This window comes from Astatotilapia calliptera, chromosome 7 (genome assembly GCF_900246225.1).
Source record: "Astatotilapia calliptera chromosome 7, fAstCal1.2, whole genome shotgun sequence".
NCBI classification, from domain to species: domain Eukaryota; kingdom Metazoa; phylum Chordata; class Actinopteri; order Cichliformes; family Cichlidae; genus Astatotilapia; species Astatotilapia calliptera.
The window spans coordinates 62294589-62312360 of NC_039308.1; the positions used below are offsets into that span (position 1 = coordinate 62294589).

Below are 17772 nucleotides of genomic sequence, written 5' to 3' on the forward strand. Positions count from 1 at the left end.
GCAACTTCAGTGGTGTGGAACTGGTTTAGCTTTCGTCCGTCAGATACACAACAAAGCACTATTTTTGGTAGAGCATGCTAGCGGGCCGTTGTTATTACCGTGTTGTTTGTAAAATACGGCACACTTAAAATCAATCCTTTAATTTTTCTGAAAATCGACAGTGCCCCTTATAATCCCGTGTGCCTTATGTATGAATTCTGGTTGTGTTTACTGACCTCGAAACAATTTTATGTTGTACACGGCGCTCGAAAATCTGTCAAATGTTTTAGTGCGACTTTGCTGAGCTACAAAGCCGCACCGCTTGATGGATTGTTGGAGCATTACGGCTATATCGTAGGCAGGCGCCTCGCGGAGTGATACGTACTGTGCTTCAACATATTACCGTATTGTGTGTGTATAACCTCTTTTTAAGTTTTGTGGATATTATACATGGTTATGCTGAGGATATGTCGGCCAATTTCAGCTGGAAATGCCTTTTGGTTAAACTGTCAGCAAGGAATTTGCATTTCCACTGTTATATTTTTATATAACTTTAATGCACATAAAAAACAGCTGCTTGTTTAAGTGAAAATACATTGATGGGGGGATGTAAAGTATTTTATCTAGTGTCAATTATATCGTCAGTTATATCATTATCGCAAATTTTCAAATGTATATCGTGATAAATATTTTTGGTCATATCGCCCTGCTCTAATGTGCAGCTCACTAGAAATGTAAATACATGTCACATTTATACAGCGCACATCAACTGTGATAGCCTCAATATAAGGACTCACAGATGTTGCCAAATTCCTGGAAGGACATTAATGAAATTACCAGAATAGAGTGAGAGAAAGTACAAAGAAGTACCTATAAAGAAAAAAAGGAGCACAACAAAGGGTGGGGATTGAGGAAGGAGCAAAGTCCCACCATTTTATGTGTTTTATGTCTGAGACACAGTAATTAACAGATAATGCACCACACATGCTGGCAACAGCATCAGCCACTTGCACAAGTTACTGTATGTCATAGGCTCCTGGAGATTCACTACACAAGTCTAAATCAATAATAAGGCTTAGGTATAACCTAAACACTAAGTGCGCTTGTGTGAACGTCCCAATTTTCACTGCAGTGTATTTAATAAACATGTCACACAATGCGCGATTACCTCATTAATTAGCATTTGCCATATGGGAACAGTAAATGGCATTACTTTACTGTGGACAACATAAAAGTTATTGGAATCACTAAAATCATTATGTTTATTTCTGTAGTGACTGGGAATTTTACAAAGGGGGGAAAAAAGTAGTCCCAGCTGATGGGCAGACGATTGGCTACACATTAATATCACCCCAACTGGTCACAGCAGATGGCCCCGCCCCTCCCTGAGCCTGGAGGTTTCTTCCTGTTAAAAGGGAGTTTTTCCTTCCTACTGTCGCCAAAGCGCTTGCTCAAATGATTGTTGGGTTTTTCTCTTTATGTATTATTACCTTACAATATAAAAATTATTGTAAGGTAGAATACAAAAATACAAAATTCAGTACATCCAGGCTTTCTTTGCATTAGCTGGCTTGACAAAATGTAAAACTCCAGCTTCAGTCTCTTATGACTCTTCCACTCAAAATGGTTCCTGCGAGTCCCGCCTACTAAAACCACAGATGTTATCAGATAATGATGATAAAATAGGGATTAAAAATCACTACAAATCATGAAACATAAAAATAAATACAATAATGCAAGATTGTTACAAGTAACCACAAAGAGTGTTAAAATAAACATTTTAATTCAAGTTAATTATTTTAACAATGCAAGCGCTGTGGGTACTGATGAGTATTTCTAACGTGAAGCTCAGAAACTTTAAAATCAATCCCTTTACTAGAGCCATCTCTGTGTCTCTTCCACAACACAACTTTGTTCTATTTTCCTCCACTCACCCCCCAACCAGTCAGGGCAGGGCCACCCCTTCCTGAGCCTGGTTCTGCTGCAGGTTTCTTCGTGTTAAAAGGGAGTTTTGGGGTTTTTTTTCCTTTCCACTGTTGCCAAAGCGGTTGCTCATAGAGGGTCATCTGATTGTTGTTCTTTTTTTCTGTTTTCTTTGTATTTATTGTAGGGGCTTCACCTTACAATATAAAAGGCAACTGTTGTTGTCTTGTGCTATATGTGCTATATAAATAAAATGGAATTAAATCAAAGGTGGCTCTCCCATACTCTTATAAAAGAGATGTGAAAATCACTTTAGTTTGTTGGAAAATGACAGTGAAATTGATTGTATTGATTGAACAGATATTCTTGGTGTGAATTCTGTTCTGCAATTCCAGCAGTGCAAAAGTGGCTTAACGGCAGATTAGAATCAATTATAACAACATTTATGTATTTTCTGCATCACCAAACACGAACATTCCCATGACAGTGCGATGCACAGTTTGCACTGTGGTTTTAGGTAGTCATTGCTTAACAACTTAGACATATAAAATCTGTTCCCCAGCAGAGAATCTATAACACACTTTAAACATTTATTGATCCATCTATGCTGTAAATAAAAGAATCAGTAAAAGCTGTCACTCCCAGTCAATTTTAAATCAAAACTCTGAACACATAACCCGAACAGGTTATGTGTTCAGTATAAGTTACTGCAGTGATTTAGCCAGGTAAAAAGAGAGCCACTTTTGTGACACAGAAATCTCAGAAAACTTTAAGATCGACACGGCTCGCTAAGCCATTAATCTCACTTTATAGTATACCCCTCTGGACTATAAGGGTTTTGGAAATGTCAGTGAGACTGAAAAATTGACCAGCCAGATAATAATTAGTGGATTGGGCATGTAGCATATTCAGTCTAGTAGTGCTTGGGAGTTTTGTTTGCTCAAGAAAATAAAATGATTTGGCCTTGGGAAGGCAGAATTGACATACTGTACAGGAAATGGATTAGGCAATTAGAGTTCCTCTTCTCCTGTCTTGTTCTTGTCAAAAAACTTTTCCCATTTACAAATAGGAAAAATAGGCTCTTTGTAATCTATTTTCTTATTCTCTCATGCACACACACACACACACACACACACACACACACACACACACACACACACACACACACAGTCCCTGTTTGAGGGTTCTGTCCACAAGGCAGATTGTCATATTGGATCTGATAAGACTTGGCCATGCACCCTTTTGTGCATGCAGTGCTCATGCACACACAGTAAAATCTCTCAAAAGGTGTCACACTCTGTATAAACATTCATTATTCATTCTAGAAGCCACACAAACAACACTCAGACACACACACACACTCACATGGATGAGGTAATTAGGGAAGAGACGAAAAGAATGAGGAAACCATCTCTTCACTCTGTGAAACCATCTCTTCACAGAGTGAAGAGATGGTTTCTTTCACGCACAGAAGCCTTCCTCGTGCTGTCTGACCCATGTCCACTTTAATCAGAAACACATGTACACATGCGTATCACATCGCGTTACTCTTCGGGTGAAATTACAGGTCTGATTTCAGCTTGGTGAAGATGTAGCAGGGCAACAGCAGCAGGCTCAGCCAAGGGGCTATGAATCAGTGGCTTATCAAACGCTGGCTCTAGGTATGAACTGTCATCGCAGAAAGTGCAGTAACCCATACTCTCACACTTCTGGAAAACATCTCCCTTCCACATTTGGACATAGGAAACAATGTCACATCACACACAAGGCACTGTGCCTCTTCCAGTCCCCACTTTACCCCTCTGATCAGTTATTCTGGCAGTGAGAGGAAGTAGGAGTGTGCGACAGTTGGCATGTTTAATTCAGCAGCCTCACGACAAGCCCTGTCACCATGTAGATTTATAGTATTGGGTAGAGAGGAATGAGGAGATGCTTTGGATTTAACTACCTCAGGATTCTAATGGGAGATTTAGCATGCACTTTACAAAATCACCTTAATCCAGCATTATTCTCTGAGGGGAGGGATGTGAACGAAAAATTAATAGCTTTTTCTGAAGTCAGCCCCATTTGCCCATCCTCATTTCCCCTTCAAACGATTTGTTCATAACTGCTTTTTTGTAGGTAATTAACACGCAGGGTTTTTTTTTATGAATGTTGTTTATCATATAGAGAGTTGTGCATGTAAAGCAGACATTAACATTTTTATTCACCTGTGATTACAGATAAAGGTCTAGCTTTCAAAAACAAATAAATAAATAAAGTTAAATAAAAAAGGAAATTGCTTCCCGTTTACTGATGATGAAGTATGCAATAACAGCATGTGACCTTCAAAAGGCAGAATTTTATGACTGATGTTTTACAGGATGCATTAGTACACATAAAGTTTTTATAAGTCAGGGGACACTGGGGAGACTTTAAGCCCCAACACTTTGTATTTCACTGTGTGGAATTTCTGCATCTAACCGTGTTGCAGGAGTAAAAACAAAAGAATTGTGTCCAGGCTAGTCTTAATTTGTTAAGCACCATCTTTAAAGCTCGATGTTAATCTTAGGCATCGTTGCACCAGGTTTGCATTTGAAATTTGAGCTTTAAAGTCAGTTATGTGGTAGAGATCACAACTGTTAATCTTTTTGTTTGTTGCAAGCGAAAGATCTTCTTGCTGCACTCTGAGGAAGTCCTTTAATTCCACAGTGTGTTTAACATTCAGTGGAGGAAAAAAAAAGCGGGGAGGGCCGCATGAGGCATATGAGACTTTTATCTGGCAAGATGAGCGTTGTGACAGTCTGAAGCCCAGGTTTTCTGGGCTGTCTGTCTGGGTGTCCTTCACAGTGAGGGCTTGGATGCAGGGGAGGGGGAGTTTTGAAGCGACAGAAGGCTCTGCCTAATAGCCAGTCTGTTCTCCAACTCTGGCCATGTATCTCGGTCTCATAGACACACAATTTTTTTTTTCTCCATTGCTTTTTCTGTCCATTTGTGTCCATGACATCATTTCGTATATGAAGGAAGAGATTGCAGCCACTATGATTGCTGCAAATCTAGTGTAAAGAGGATTTAATTTTCAAAATCTCTCCAGATTCCAGGATAGCTCATTGGGGCACCTGAGCTCTCCACTTATTAAGGAGGCGTCAACATTCTGCTGTTAAAGAATGGGGTTGTTTAAAAAGAGGCAACAGAGGGCAGCCGTGCCAGCCTGCCAAATGTGTGGGCGCTGCTTTGACTAGTCAGTCTTCATAATGGCTGTCTGCCTCTGGGACAGAGCCAGCTCACTGGTCATATAACAGACTGTATAAATGAGGCAACCAAGACCTCCCTTCAGAAACCCTGGCTCAATCTTACTGTAGTTCCTTTGCAGTCAGGAACACAGGGTGGAATCTGACATAGGATATAATAAAGGACAGAGATTGGACCAGGAAACATAACAGCTATGCTGGAGTCAGAAGCACTAGGGAGAAGAAATGCAAGAAGTTTTAAGTAAAAAGGAGAGTATGTATATTGTAACCTGTCACTATTCATTACCTGTAAGGTGATGCTGCCTTCTTGAGAAACAGATAAAAGTTTATCTCTTCAGTGTGTTTTTCTCTCCTATTTTCACTCTTGTGAGCTTTAGATTCAAACTTCAAAGGTACTACTGGAATTTCGATTTAAACCAAAGTCTGCATTTAAAATTTGCATACATGTTGATTCCAGAAGTTGCACAACTGTTAGGCTCGCCCATCAGTTAGTCCAGAGCCATGCTGCCAGTGCAGTGGTGCTCTTGCAGGATTGTTTCTTTCACAGTGAAACAGCAAACAGCAGTGTTTGCATTTTATCACAAGACTGTAGGTTAGATCACAGTGAGCAATTTATGATAAGTACCCTTACAGTTTAGAAATGGAACCTAGTTTTTTGGTGTTATAAAAATGAATACCGGCATATTTGTAATAATGTAGAAGTGTAGAAAATGGCAAAGTATAATGTCCTCAAGATCAACCCACATCCAGTACAGTTGTCCTCGTATACCGCTCCCTTTGTTAGACATTGGAGAACCATTACGGTGATTCTGTTATCTACTTTTGCGCTCCTCTAAGGGATCTTTTTAATGCCATTCATTGCCATTTAATTTGTGACCAAGGGTATAATGGTTGTAGAAAATTGAAAGGAAAAAGCAGGGAGCGATGGATGAGGCATACAAGCCTATAGGGGTGTGCTATTCAAGGTAATTGTTGACAGATTAAAAACCCCATGGTGTAGAAGAGCTTTTAAGAAAGTATCCCTTGTCTGCACACAGCTATTTACCTAGCAAGTGACAAGATGCTTCTCTTCTTGTTGAAGCAGTTTTAATTCACCATTAACACTAATCAACAGTTTTATGTTTGTGGGCTACGGGATTGGATTGCTGCAGTTCTCCTCGATTAATTTCTCAATTGCCCCCGTGGCCACAGAAATTTCAAACTTACAAAGTGAGCCAATGTAAGATAGAGGCTCTACAGTGGTTTAATGCTCTTATCTGAATGGCTCTGCATTAATTCCTCTGTATGATTAACAGCAGGTAGCTGTGTCGAAATGATCAAGAATTTAGTTTATGGGATAATGGTGTTCATCCAACTTCTTATACATGCTGCAGCACAGACAGACCTGTGTGATTGTTCTGATTGGCTAGGCGTCAGCACACCATTTTATTCTGCTTCACCCACCTTTTCTGTCTCGCTTCGTGCACTCTCTACACAGGAGAAAGCATCCTTGGCAACACATGCATCATGCGGTCGGTTGCTTGCACGCACTCCTTGGTTGGAGTAGTAAGCAGCACACTTCCTGATGTATATTTAAAAAAATAATCGCATGCATGAACATGAGTTTGAACGGGTTCTACTTAAGGCGATACATCTGGTGGATGATGAGATGGATTTTATCCTCGCTGCTCCCGTTTTGTTCTGATGAATAAGCTGTGGTGCTCACAGAGGGTCATTTTAAACAGCCCCTAGCTCCCTGTCCCCTGTACCATGATTCATTGCCTGTTATTGTGCCTTGTCTCTTGACTTCCTTTGCGAACTGATTAAGTCTTTGGAGCAGCATGAAGACACCACAGGGTGCTGCAATGTTTATTGGGGACAGACAGTCCCAGCGAACAGTATGAATAGACCAGTGACTCTGAAAGAGGCAGACTGTCATTGTTTATAGCAATTAGTCAGTCTTTTCACAGTTTGCATCATATTAGTCGGTTTTCTCTTTGGTCTACAAGTTTGTTTCACTCTCTTCCAGTGATCACCAGAGTTTAAATATGAATATTTAAAGACTTTTATCTCAAAATAAAATTTAATTAGAAAAAGGTTTGTGTGCTTAATTCATAACTGATTGGATAGAAGATTATGAATCCATTTCTTGGATTGGAGCCGTTTAAAAATTAAATAATTGTATAACAGTATTTTCTTACAGTTTTGCAGTCTGCTGCAGTCTAAATATTGTGATGGTACCAGTTATATTTCCTGGGGTAAAGAATCTTTTCAGCTCAATAAATCACGATGTAAACAAAGCCGAAATTTCTACAAGCATTGTTCGACAAGGGTTAGTGCACACATGCAGGCGGGGTCGCTATGTACGGATTTGTCATTAAACTGCCCGGGGAGTTTTAACAGCCTTGTAGATGATCTCCCATCTCAAGGAGGAATAACAGTGTTGTGGTTATTTTATTTGTGTCAAGGCAAGACTCTAACATCATGAATTTTTTTGTAGAGTATCATAATGTGTTACTGATTTCGATATGGCTACTAATGTTTTTCTCTGGGAACCCGTCTCGTTGTTGTTGTGCTTAAATCCTCAGTGAATTAGGAAATATAAAGCAAAATGGAATATTTTATGCCAAAATAAATGAAACCATCCAGACCCACCCAGCATGCCACCTATTTGCGTGTCATTATGTTAAAGTGACTCTCAAATAATACAATTGCAAAGTGTATTTATGCTTTTTCGAATATGAAATGCAGTGCATCAGTCAGTGGTTTAAAAACAGATGAATTTCCAGCTGTGACTCATCGATTCTGATATCCACCTCTAATGCCTGCACTGCATGTCACACCTTTGCTCAAACAGCAGCCTCTCGATTACTGTTCTCACACTCGGAGGTTTTATTTTTCTGCCATAACAGACAAAAACCTTGTAATATTGTAGGTGTTTTGAATTACAAATAAAACGAAACTGCAGAAAGAACAATATTGGAGACATAAAAAGGTGGCCAAAAATATGCACATAAAATGAATTGTTAAACAGTAGATAAAGGTAAGTACTTTACTGACCTGTATAGCCTGATGTTGGGGTGCGTTGTTCTGAATTTTTAGAGCTCTCAGTGCAGAAAATAGTTAGCTTTTCTCCTCAGTCTACTTGGCCAAATTGGACAGATTTTGTCTGAAGGTCAGAATATAGAAAAATCATTTGTTGTCAAAAGAAGCAGATGCAGTCACACTTTGAAACTAATCAATGAAGGCATAGAAAGTGATAGAAGAGTGAGGGGAAAATGCAACTGTGCCTTTTAGCCGGTAGAATCTATATTTGCGATATTACTGGGCATACCATCAGAGATGTTTTGGTTGTTTCCCCAGTTTGAATTTCCATCTTGTGCCATTGCCATCAGACCAGAGAGATCTGGGCAACTGATACTAGTATTTCCTTTCCCTTAGCAGTTGTTTCTTCTTCACTATATAGAGGTGTTTTTAGTTGTACTGCCTCTGCAGTTGCACTATGGTTTTTGGGAACTGCTCGTAGTTGAGCTGCAACTCCTCTGGGTGAGGGTCTCGAGGATCTGTTCTTGGGTCCTTGAATCCATCTTCACCTAGTAGAAGTCGGACATGCTTTGTAGTGCACAGTTCCAAACAAGCTGACTTCTTCGTCTTAATCTCATGCTCCCACCACATCCTCCTTTTTTTTCACCCTTACTCTGTATCCTATATATAAAGGTTTAGTGCTGCTATCTGGGCCAGCCTTTTCACTTCCACCAGAACACCATGTCTTACTCATGACCCAGTGCCTCCGAGCTGAATAAAGAATCCTGAATTTTTCAGGCTGTGTGCGAGGGAGCTTCATTTGTTGTTCAGAAGATTAAAAAAAACTGCTTAGGAAAGGCTGCAGATAATAGGGCCTGTAATGTTGGTATGTTCAGGGAAGAAACTTATTTTGTAAGCATGACTTGTTCAAACCAGCAAGCCTGCCTTTGATTTGATGCCAGGTCTCTCAAGGTGCAGCAATCACCTCTTTATTTGTTTTTGTTTTTTTAGTGCATGGATAATTTCTCTGTGACCTTTCAAGTGATCTTTCCTTTCCTCAGCATCAGGGATTTGAATTTCGCTGGCTTCACTGATTCATCCAGCCCAGGAGGTCTGCTCCTCAAGGCATTTTAGGATGCATCTGCTCCTAGATAGATGCCATTCTCACAAGCATTTATCTGGAAAAGAAATTCCTTAAAAAAAAGAATTAGTGTATTGAATTAAATTAAATTCAACTCCTAATTAGCCACATGCCAAAAATCAAGAAACATCAACGCATCTAGATTTAATCTTAAAGAATAAACCACATAAATTTCTGTCAGTGGTGCTTGCCTTAATCTTAAGTGATCATGTTCTAATTTTACACCTTCGAGACAAACTAAACATTTCATTACACAGCCAACAAAACAGTTTGTTGTTGTTCCTTAAGGATATTACAGAGGACAGTACAAAGGATATTACAAGAAATGTCTCAGATGTTAAGGATAGGGGAAAATAGCACCTGAATGGATTGCCGCCAGGACCTTAACAACTGTGTCAGGGCATTTAGAAATGCTCACACTTATTTTGTTCTGCTGATTGCGAAATTAATCCAGCAAATTTTAGGGGACTAAGATCAATAGACTTACTTAATTATGGGCATGCTTTTTCCCTACGCAAGCTTCTTTCTATAGCTTGTGTCCTTGTTCTTGGCAACATTCCTATGAGTGCTTGACTATGCAGATGTAATTTATATGGATACTGTTGTCCGTGTTCTTAAGCCCCTCGATACATCGCTGTTCTCTTAAATTTATTAAAGGAAACAGCTCTAACACCCTTCACTGTATCTTATTTGAATAGATGTGATGGCCATCAATGGAACATCTTATTTTTTTAATAGAAAAAGACATTTTTAATAAAGTATGGTATCATTTATTGACTTAGAAATATTGGATACTGCACTCAAAGAATGCATTATGTTGAATGTAGCACTTCGGATTTCCTTAGGTTAAACAGATTTTTTTTCACCTTGAAACAGTTTTAGCTTATCTTCAGGTACTCTTTTTTTCCTTAACATGTCTGCTGTGCTTATTATATTCCTTTTTTAAATGCACTGCCTTTTGAGCTTGTATTATAGCCTGCCAAAAGCTGTTGCCGTTTCGTGTGTAGTAAATAACCTGAAGAATGTGGACTAGTGGAACTTTAAAAGAAACGCTTTAAAATCTGTTATCCATACCTTTCACTCTTATTTATTACCACTTCCTTCCTCTTGTCTCAGCAGCACACATTTAAATCAAGATAATATCGCTTTTCTTCCATCACTCTGGCTCTCCTTTCTTTGTTCTCTGATATTTAGCGTTCCGAAGCTCGACCGAATGGTCTTCCTTCACCTTTCCGTGTCACTCCTTTTCCCTCCTCTGACTTGCCCTTACATTTCTCCTCATTAGAATACATTCATATCTCAAATTCTAGCTAACAGGATCATCACAGTGCAAAGTGCTGGGAAGATCACAGGGGTGCTTTTAATGAAAGGTGTGTGTGCATGGGCCATTTCTAAATTACTCATCCGTAGACAAGGTTGTCAGATGAAAGGAAAGAACATAAATCCACGGAGAGAAGATGGATGTTGATGACTTGATGGCAAAAGAGAGAGAAGGATGTAAGCCTCTCTAGGACTATTAGATCAAGCAATAGTGCGTAGATGGTAGATTACTCATAATACTCGAGTCTGTCTTTACTTTTTTACATTATACGTTGCCATTTACATTTTTTTCACCATCTTCCTTCGTTATTTCCTTAATGTTCTGCTCTCCTTTCGCTCGTCATCTCTTGTCAGAAATCTGTTTTTAGTGTTAAATCATCCTTCAGAAGCAGCGAATTTTACTTCATTAAATAGTAGCAGAGTGCACTGCTTGACTGGAGAGTAAGGGTAAGAGTCTGTCCTCATGGGCTCTATCAATAACCATTAAGGATCCTCTCTCATTAGACCAAACCTCATAGACCCCCAGGGCTTGAGGAATGGGCTCAGCCATCTTATGTGATGGGGTACGCTTAGATGGCATCACCACTGTTTGGAAATGCAAATTGCAATAGTTATTTCCCCCTCCGGATGATTGTCATGAGGACTATGTACATAGCCTTACTCTTGTTCAACCTCTTTGCTTAATCAAGGAGAACCTCACTCCCCTATCAGCGACCTGCAGTTTGCTTTTCAGCTCCTCCCTTTTCTGTCTCTCTATTTACACACACACACACACACACACACACACACACACACACACACACAGCATATCCAAGCTACTGCAGTATGATTATTCATATGGCAATGAGGCTGGCTCAAGCTGGCAAGGCTGCCACAGCAGGATGGGACTCTTTCCGGATGATGACTTAGGAGTCTCGCAGCTCCTCTGCCAAGAGCAGGGAATTCAAACTTAATCAGGGCAAGGACCCCTCCCTCCTCCATCTACTAGAGAGCTCCCTAGGCTATGGCCAAAACAAAAAAAAAGATTAAAAGAGACAAAAGTCAAAGTATAGGGATCATCACATGCTTGCCCCCCCCTCTGTTTTTGTCACAGGGAGACAGAGGTTTTCTCTAGTGAGCGATGGAGTCACTCTGGTTCTACTGGTGAAACTTTTCTTTGTCACTCAGAGAGGAAACATTAGTAAGATTAGCTTTTTCCTACTCGATCAATCCTATCTAAACCCGTATCTCTTTCTCCCTCACACACACACACACACACACACACACACGCGCGCACACACACACACACACACACACACACGCACGCACGCACGCACGCACACACACACACACACGCACGCACACACACACACACACACACACATACACAATGCTTATTGTCCATCCATCACCCAGAAGCATAGCCAGCACGTTACACTGAAGACCATGCCTGCTCTGTAGCAGCCCTCTCAGCCTTCAGCTCTACTCTTATCCGCTGGCCATGGTCACATAAAGAGAAGGAGGCAATGATCAGTCGTGATCAATAAAACATCAACTGCATTAAGGCTTATGAATAAGTCATGGATGGAAAGAACTAAGTCGTCAGAAGACATGCACATATACAATCAGCTAAGTGATCTTTTACTTAGGCCAGGGAAGATGAACAGACAGAAAAAGAGAACAAATCAAAGCCTTTGAGTTATGGGGAACTTATCTCCCATCCACTGTATGTTGAAAGCTCTACTGTCTTTTTTTTTTTGTCCACTACATGTCCCATTCACAGCCTCACTCTCACTCAAGTAATGGCATTTTCCTCTGGGTGGAATAAATAAGTTATAACATCCATGTGTCCTAAAGCTTAGCAAAGACCATCTGAATATAAATAGTTCATTTGCCTCCGTAGTGTAGGCCTCACTTGTGCCTCTCTTTGTGTGTGTGTGAGGAGCAGGGTGACTGTTTTGGTTGACTGGAGATGCAAGATGAAATTGCCTTACACAAATAAGTCTGTCAACGTTTTACCCCAAACACCATCTCAGACAGGACAGAGCTTTGTGAGAGCTCAGGGCTCAGCTCAATATAGACTTTTGTGTGCTATGCAGATGACAATGAATGAACAGCCTGTGTGATGCAGTAGACAGCTTGAATCCTCAGTAAAGTTGGTCTAGTGGATAAAAGCACAAAAGGTAACTTTGCCAAGAATTTGAGTTTACGGAGCTGTGGAAGAATTAATTATTTTGACGCTTAAGTGAGATTGTACAACTAAATAGAAACTTACCCTGTGCTATTTGTCTTGTTGACTCTAATATCATTACTTTTGGCAGTCAGTAAGTTGGCGCTGGATGCCAAGGTGTGTGTGTGTTTCTGCATGATTATTATAGCTTCTTGGTTTATAGTGTTGTTTTACAGTTTGACCAATAACTAAATTGGTGTGAACTCATTGAGATCTGGAAGGCTAATATGGTTCTAATTACAGGTCATACACATAGGGACTACCAGGTATTCTTGCATGTCATGGTGTTCTTTGATCAGCTTCCCTGTTTTGAGTTTCTATTGTGATGATCTGCTCCTCGAGGAGGTGCAGAAAGGGAGAGAAATCAGTTCTTTGTTTCTGCCAACAAAAGTGTGTCAGACAGGAATATTCAGGGAGCAGTGCTCTGAAAGGTTTTGCTTCCTGGTAACAAAAATTGGGATTTTTTTTTCCCCCTCAAAGATTGTGCTATAAATGACATGGACAACAAAGATGGAAGAAGAAAGGTGGCAAGGAAGCTTCAGGGAAGCAGAGATCGAAGGAAATGTATCTATAACAGAAAAATGAGGTAACATTCACAAAATAAGGTCTAGAATATATTTATTAGTTTGCTGCTTTTTTGTTCTTAGATGAAAAGTTTCAGTTTAAAAGTGTCAGGACGATGTAATATCTTACATCGTCCTGACACTTTTAAACTGGTTATTGTGTCTTGTCAAAACATCTTAGTGTTAATATCTTTAGTATTCACTGCGTCAGTGTTTCGGTGGTTAGTATGTAGTAGTAGAACTGAAAATAGCATTTGGGTCAATATCTTATTGAAATAGCTTATTTCAGTTTTCTGTGTTTTAAGATTGTGGCTGGGTGTTGTATAGAGTACTAACTGTAGCTACCCACAGGTAGAATACTACTACGTGATGTAATAGTCTTTCAATAATATATTAAATTAGTCAGTGAGATCCAAGCTCTGGGGAGACCAATCCATGACTGCTAGTGTTCCATTGTATGTTTTTCTATCCAGACATGCTTTTACTAAGCGTGTGTTTGGGGTCATTGTCACACTGAAAAATGAAACCCAAGATCTGATGGTACTTTTCTGTATAATAATTCCATCAACATTGTCAAGACATCCCTGGCTAAAATGCAGCCCCAAACCATGATATTCACACACATGGGGTTAGATACCAACTTGGAGTTAGTAGCTTGCCCATGGATATTTGTATTTGGCATACAGCCTGGAGCAGCCAGAGGTCGAACCACCAACTTTCAGTTTAGTAGACGACCTGCCCTCCGTCCTCCATCACTCCATAAAACATACTGCCACTGATTTTCAGTCCGTTCTTCTGTAGTTTGGCATACTTCATTCTTTTCTTTCTGGTTCTCTTCCTTAATAATGTCTTCTTGACAGCTACCCTTCTGCTGAGACCATCTCTGATGCGACTTTTTTAAACAGTAGATGGATCAGCTGAAGGGTCCTGAATGACTGACTTTTGGATACTGTTCATTTCCTGTAGATACCTTTTTTAGACCCGTCTCTTTTTTTTTCTCCTCCACTTGTGAGTTTCCTAAAAAAAATTTAAGAACATCATGTCGAGATACAAGTTTTCTGCTAATAGCTCTTCGGGAATCATCTTGTTGGCTGTCAAACTGTGTTATTGTTGGTACTTTTTGTACATTGAACTAAAGAAATGGGAACATGTTATGTGTTGTTGTGACAGGCTGCTAGTGACACAGTGCCTAAAGGTACAATTTAATACCGATTCTTTGCTAAGCTTTCTGTAATGTATAGATTCATCGCTTGAGTTTAGTGCATAGATAAAAGGATTTCCACTGAAAATATTCAGGTATAAGCACTAGATTGGCTACTTTTTCAGTCATTTTCATTGTCTAATGATTGAATAAAGAATAACAAAGAATAGCTCAAGACTGTTGAACAGTCTGATTATAACAAATCTTTCCATCACATCTCCTATACATCAACTTACATACATTTCAAGACATCAGAGAGAATGTTTTATAAAATGACTTGTGTTGCACCCACATCACACTAATATGTTCTACAAACAACTGTTACTCGCATTATAACTGTTTTGATACTATGTGCAGAAGCTTTCCAATTATTAGTTCCTGCACCGAGTGCTTGTCTGGGAATATATTCATTTGTTTTATTAACTATCATTTGTAACCATTTGCGTGGAAGAAATTATTGATTAAAATGTACCTGTTGCTGTTTGCTCGTCATTAAACCTCCAAATGTAAAAACTGAAAGATATGAAAAAAGCAGCACTGTACCAATACAACATACTATTGAGAGTGATAAAGAAAAGGCATTAAAAGCCTGGCATTCATGTACATCTTTAAGTATGCAGGCAATCAAACCTCCATAATAGTTTATTTGTCCTTCTACTGTAGTTTGTGGCCGGCAAAGTAGAAAGTCAGAGGTTTATTTGAACTAAGCTCTTCTTTGCGTATTCATGCTTTGATAGATGAGTGTAAATTCACATATATAAATGCAAACTACCTGCCCAAGGTCATAGAAAGCGATTGCTTTGAATTGATGTATTTGAACGGCGAGATTAAATGGCATAGCCCTAAAGTGCACTGAATCTCTGTGAATTAAATAGCTTCCACATACTGTGAATAAATGTGTGTATGTGTGTGTGTTTAGAAAAAGATGCTGACATGTAGTCTTTTAAAAATGGATGTTGGCCTGTAGATTTAGATGGAAAATCATAATGAGAAAGATCGGGTGGGAGAGAAGTTACAGGAGAGTTGCTTATCTGGCATCACCAGTGCTCCGTCACCCTTTCGACATTGTCCAATTAGAGCATATGATTAGTGTAGACTGTCTCCAGTGAAATTGAATCTATCAGCCAGGCTCAAATTACAACAGGTCCCTGCAATTTAGCTATCACTTTGTCTCTGTCAGCTCAGAGCTGCTGATATAAAACCGACAGAATGGATGATTTCTACTTAAGGCGTAGCTTGATTGAAGCTGATTACATTTCACAAAAGGTTTATTATATTTCCATAACATGCGTGAGTGTTGAACTGTGTGGGTGGCACGGTGCTGTTTGTGTGACAGCTTTCAGATGTTTGTGGAAAAAGATAAAAGAGAGGAAAAGCTGGAAGACTGGATATGATATAACATGTGTGTTTTTCTGTCATCTAGGCTGCCTGAGCCACGAGCAGAGCCCATGAACCCACGGGACTTTGAAGACAATGATTCTGGACCATCAATGGACCACGCCCCCTGATACAAGAAGATCAGACTCTTATTACGTCCACCTGTCCTTCACTGTCTGCTTCAGCCAGCCATCAGCTCGCTTGAGCTGTCAGGCTGGCCCTCTCTCTGTCAGCCATCTCCCTGGGACCTCGCCCTCCCCTTTCAGTGCCTGCTGGCAGTAAAGTGACCTTGAAGAAAGCTACTGTGACAAATATGGATAGCCACATCTTTTCTACTCAAACTTTTCTAATTCCTCACTAGCTACTAACTTTCTTTAATTGAAGCACGCAAGTTATGTGCAATCAATTACCATCAGGCTCAATTTTCACAGCCAGTCAGATCCTTGGCTTACTGGTGAGCCTGGCTGACTTAGACGGTAGCCTGGGTAGGCAGGCGAGCAAAGCATATGTTAAGCCCAAACTGATGTCAGCAATAGGAAATTCTTTGACACGGTGCACTTCACTCTTCATTTATTTGCAATATCATTTTGGCTCTGCTGTCTTGACAAACCCTCTGGACACTCTCGGATATAAAAAGGGAGCATTTCTCAGATGCCACAATGCCTTAGATTGTCAAGAGAATTTATTGTTCTGGGTGTTTTATGTTGATTGTATAAAAGGGGGGGGGGAAAGGAAACTGTCATATGTGCTTTATATCATCCTGTTGCTTTCACCTTCTCTTTTCCCCACATCCTCTGCCCTACCCTGTCTCAGAAGGCTTGTAGATTTGTGCCACTTCCTCATGTGCTTGTCAGATTTATTATCAAAGGTGGGGGGACATTTTGACATCTATCGATCGGTGAATGTTGCTGACTCTTTGTTAGGTGAAAATTGAACCACATTTTGCGCAAAACAGCTCTCCAGCAGTTATCACCTTTTATGTACTGTAATGTAAAGGCTCATTACTCCTGGCCAATCTGCACCGAGTGACAGATTACATTCCAGACAAGTGTATGCACCTCCTACCTTGACCTGCTCATCCATACCTTTCATTTATGATGTACTGCCATGCGTCTGTCTGTATCAGCAGTTTGTTTTTAATGTGATTGATTCTGTTGCCTTAAATCCACAATTGAAAGCTGTGTCACCCATAATATGTGGGACAAGTTTGACAACAACATGACTTCACCACTGTAGCACTACACTAAGATGCACTGAGCGTATACCTTCCCAAGGGAAATGTTGGTTTGTCAACAGTCTGTTTAAAAAACTGAAAGCGCTTTTTTTTCTTTTTCCTAGTATAACAGCACACAGGAGTCTGGCTATCTGATGTTTTCACTTGTTTTTATTTGTCTATTTTTGTCTTAAATCTATAAATAAACTGCTTGTTTCTTAGATTGGATGCAGATAATGACATTCATATCTCCACTTTAAGAGCAATTGTTTTTATCTCTTGCAAAACTCTAGAAACATATGAAGATCATCAGTCAACCAAGTCACCATTATCAGAAAACCTTACAGGCATGTGAGACTTTTCCTTTTTCTGATAGATAGAGACAGGAAACAAGATGAAATGCCCTAAAGAGGGAAATCGGGAAGTGGAGAATCTTTTTCCATTAAAATTCAAAGAAGCAACACATTCAGAAAGTGCTGGGAATGGGAGGTTTGGAAACAAGAGGGGGTGATGGAGCAGGAGAGCTCTTTAGGGTCTCTGCTTCTCCACAAATGCATTTAAATGCACACTAGCTTCATGCCTATAGTCTCAGATGAGCTAGAACCCACTTTGA

General features: G+C 39.8%; 1 protein-coding gene across 3 annotated transcripts in view; it reads left to right on the forward strand.

The window, feature by feature from the left end:
- Positions 1-17385, forward strand: part of trim44 (tripartite motif containing 44) — a 43148-nt gene extending 25763 nt beyond the window's left edge. For 2 of the 3 annotated variants that reach the window (XM_026176413.1, XM_026176414.1), the window contains exon 6: positions 15993-17385. In XM_026176413.1, the coding sequence (XP_026032198.1) occupies positions 15993-16077 (85 nt within the window). In that variant the 3' untranslated portion in view covers positions 16078-17385. Of the gene's footprint in view, positions 1-13285; positions 13398-15992 lie in introns of those variants that run through there. The other variant, XM_026176415.1, reaches the window with a different exon arrangement.
- Positions 17386-17772: the final 387 nt, after the last annotated feature.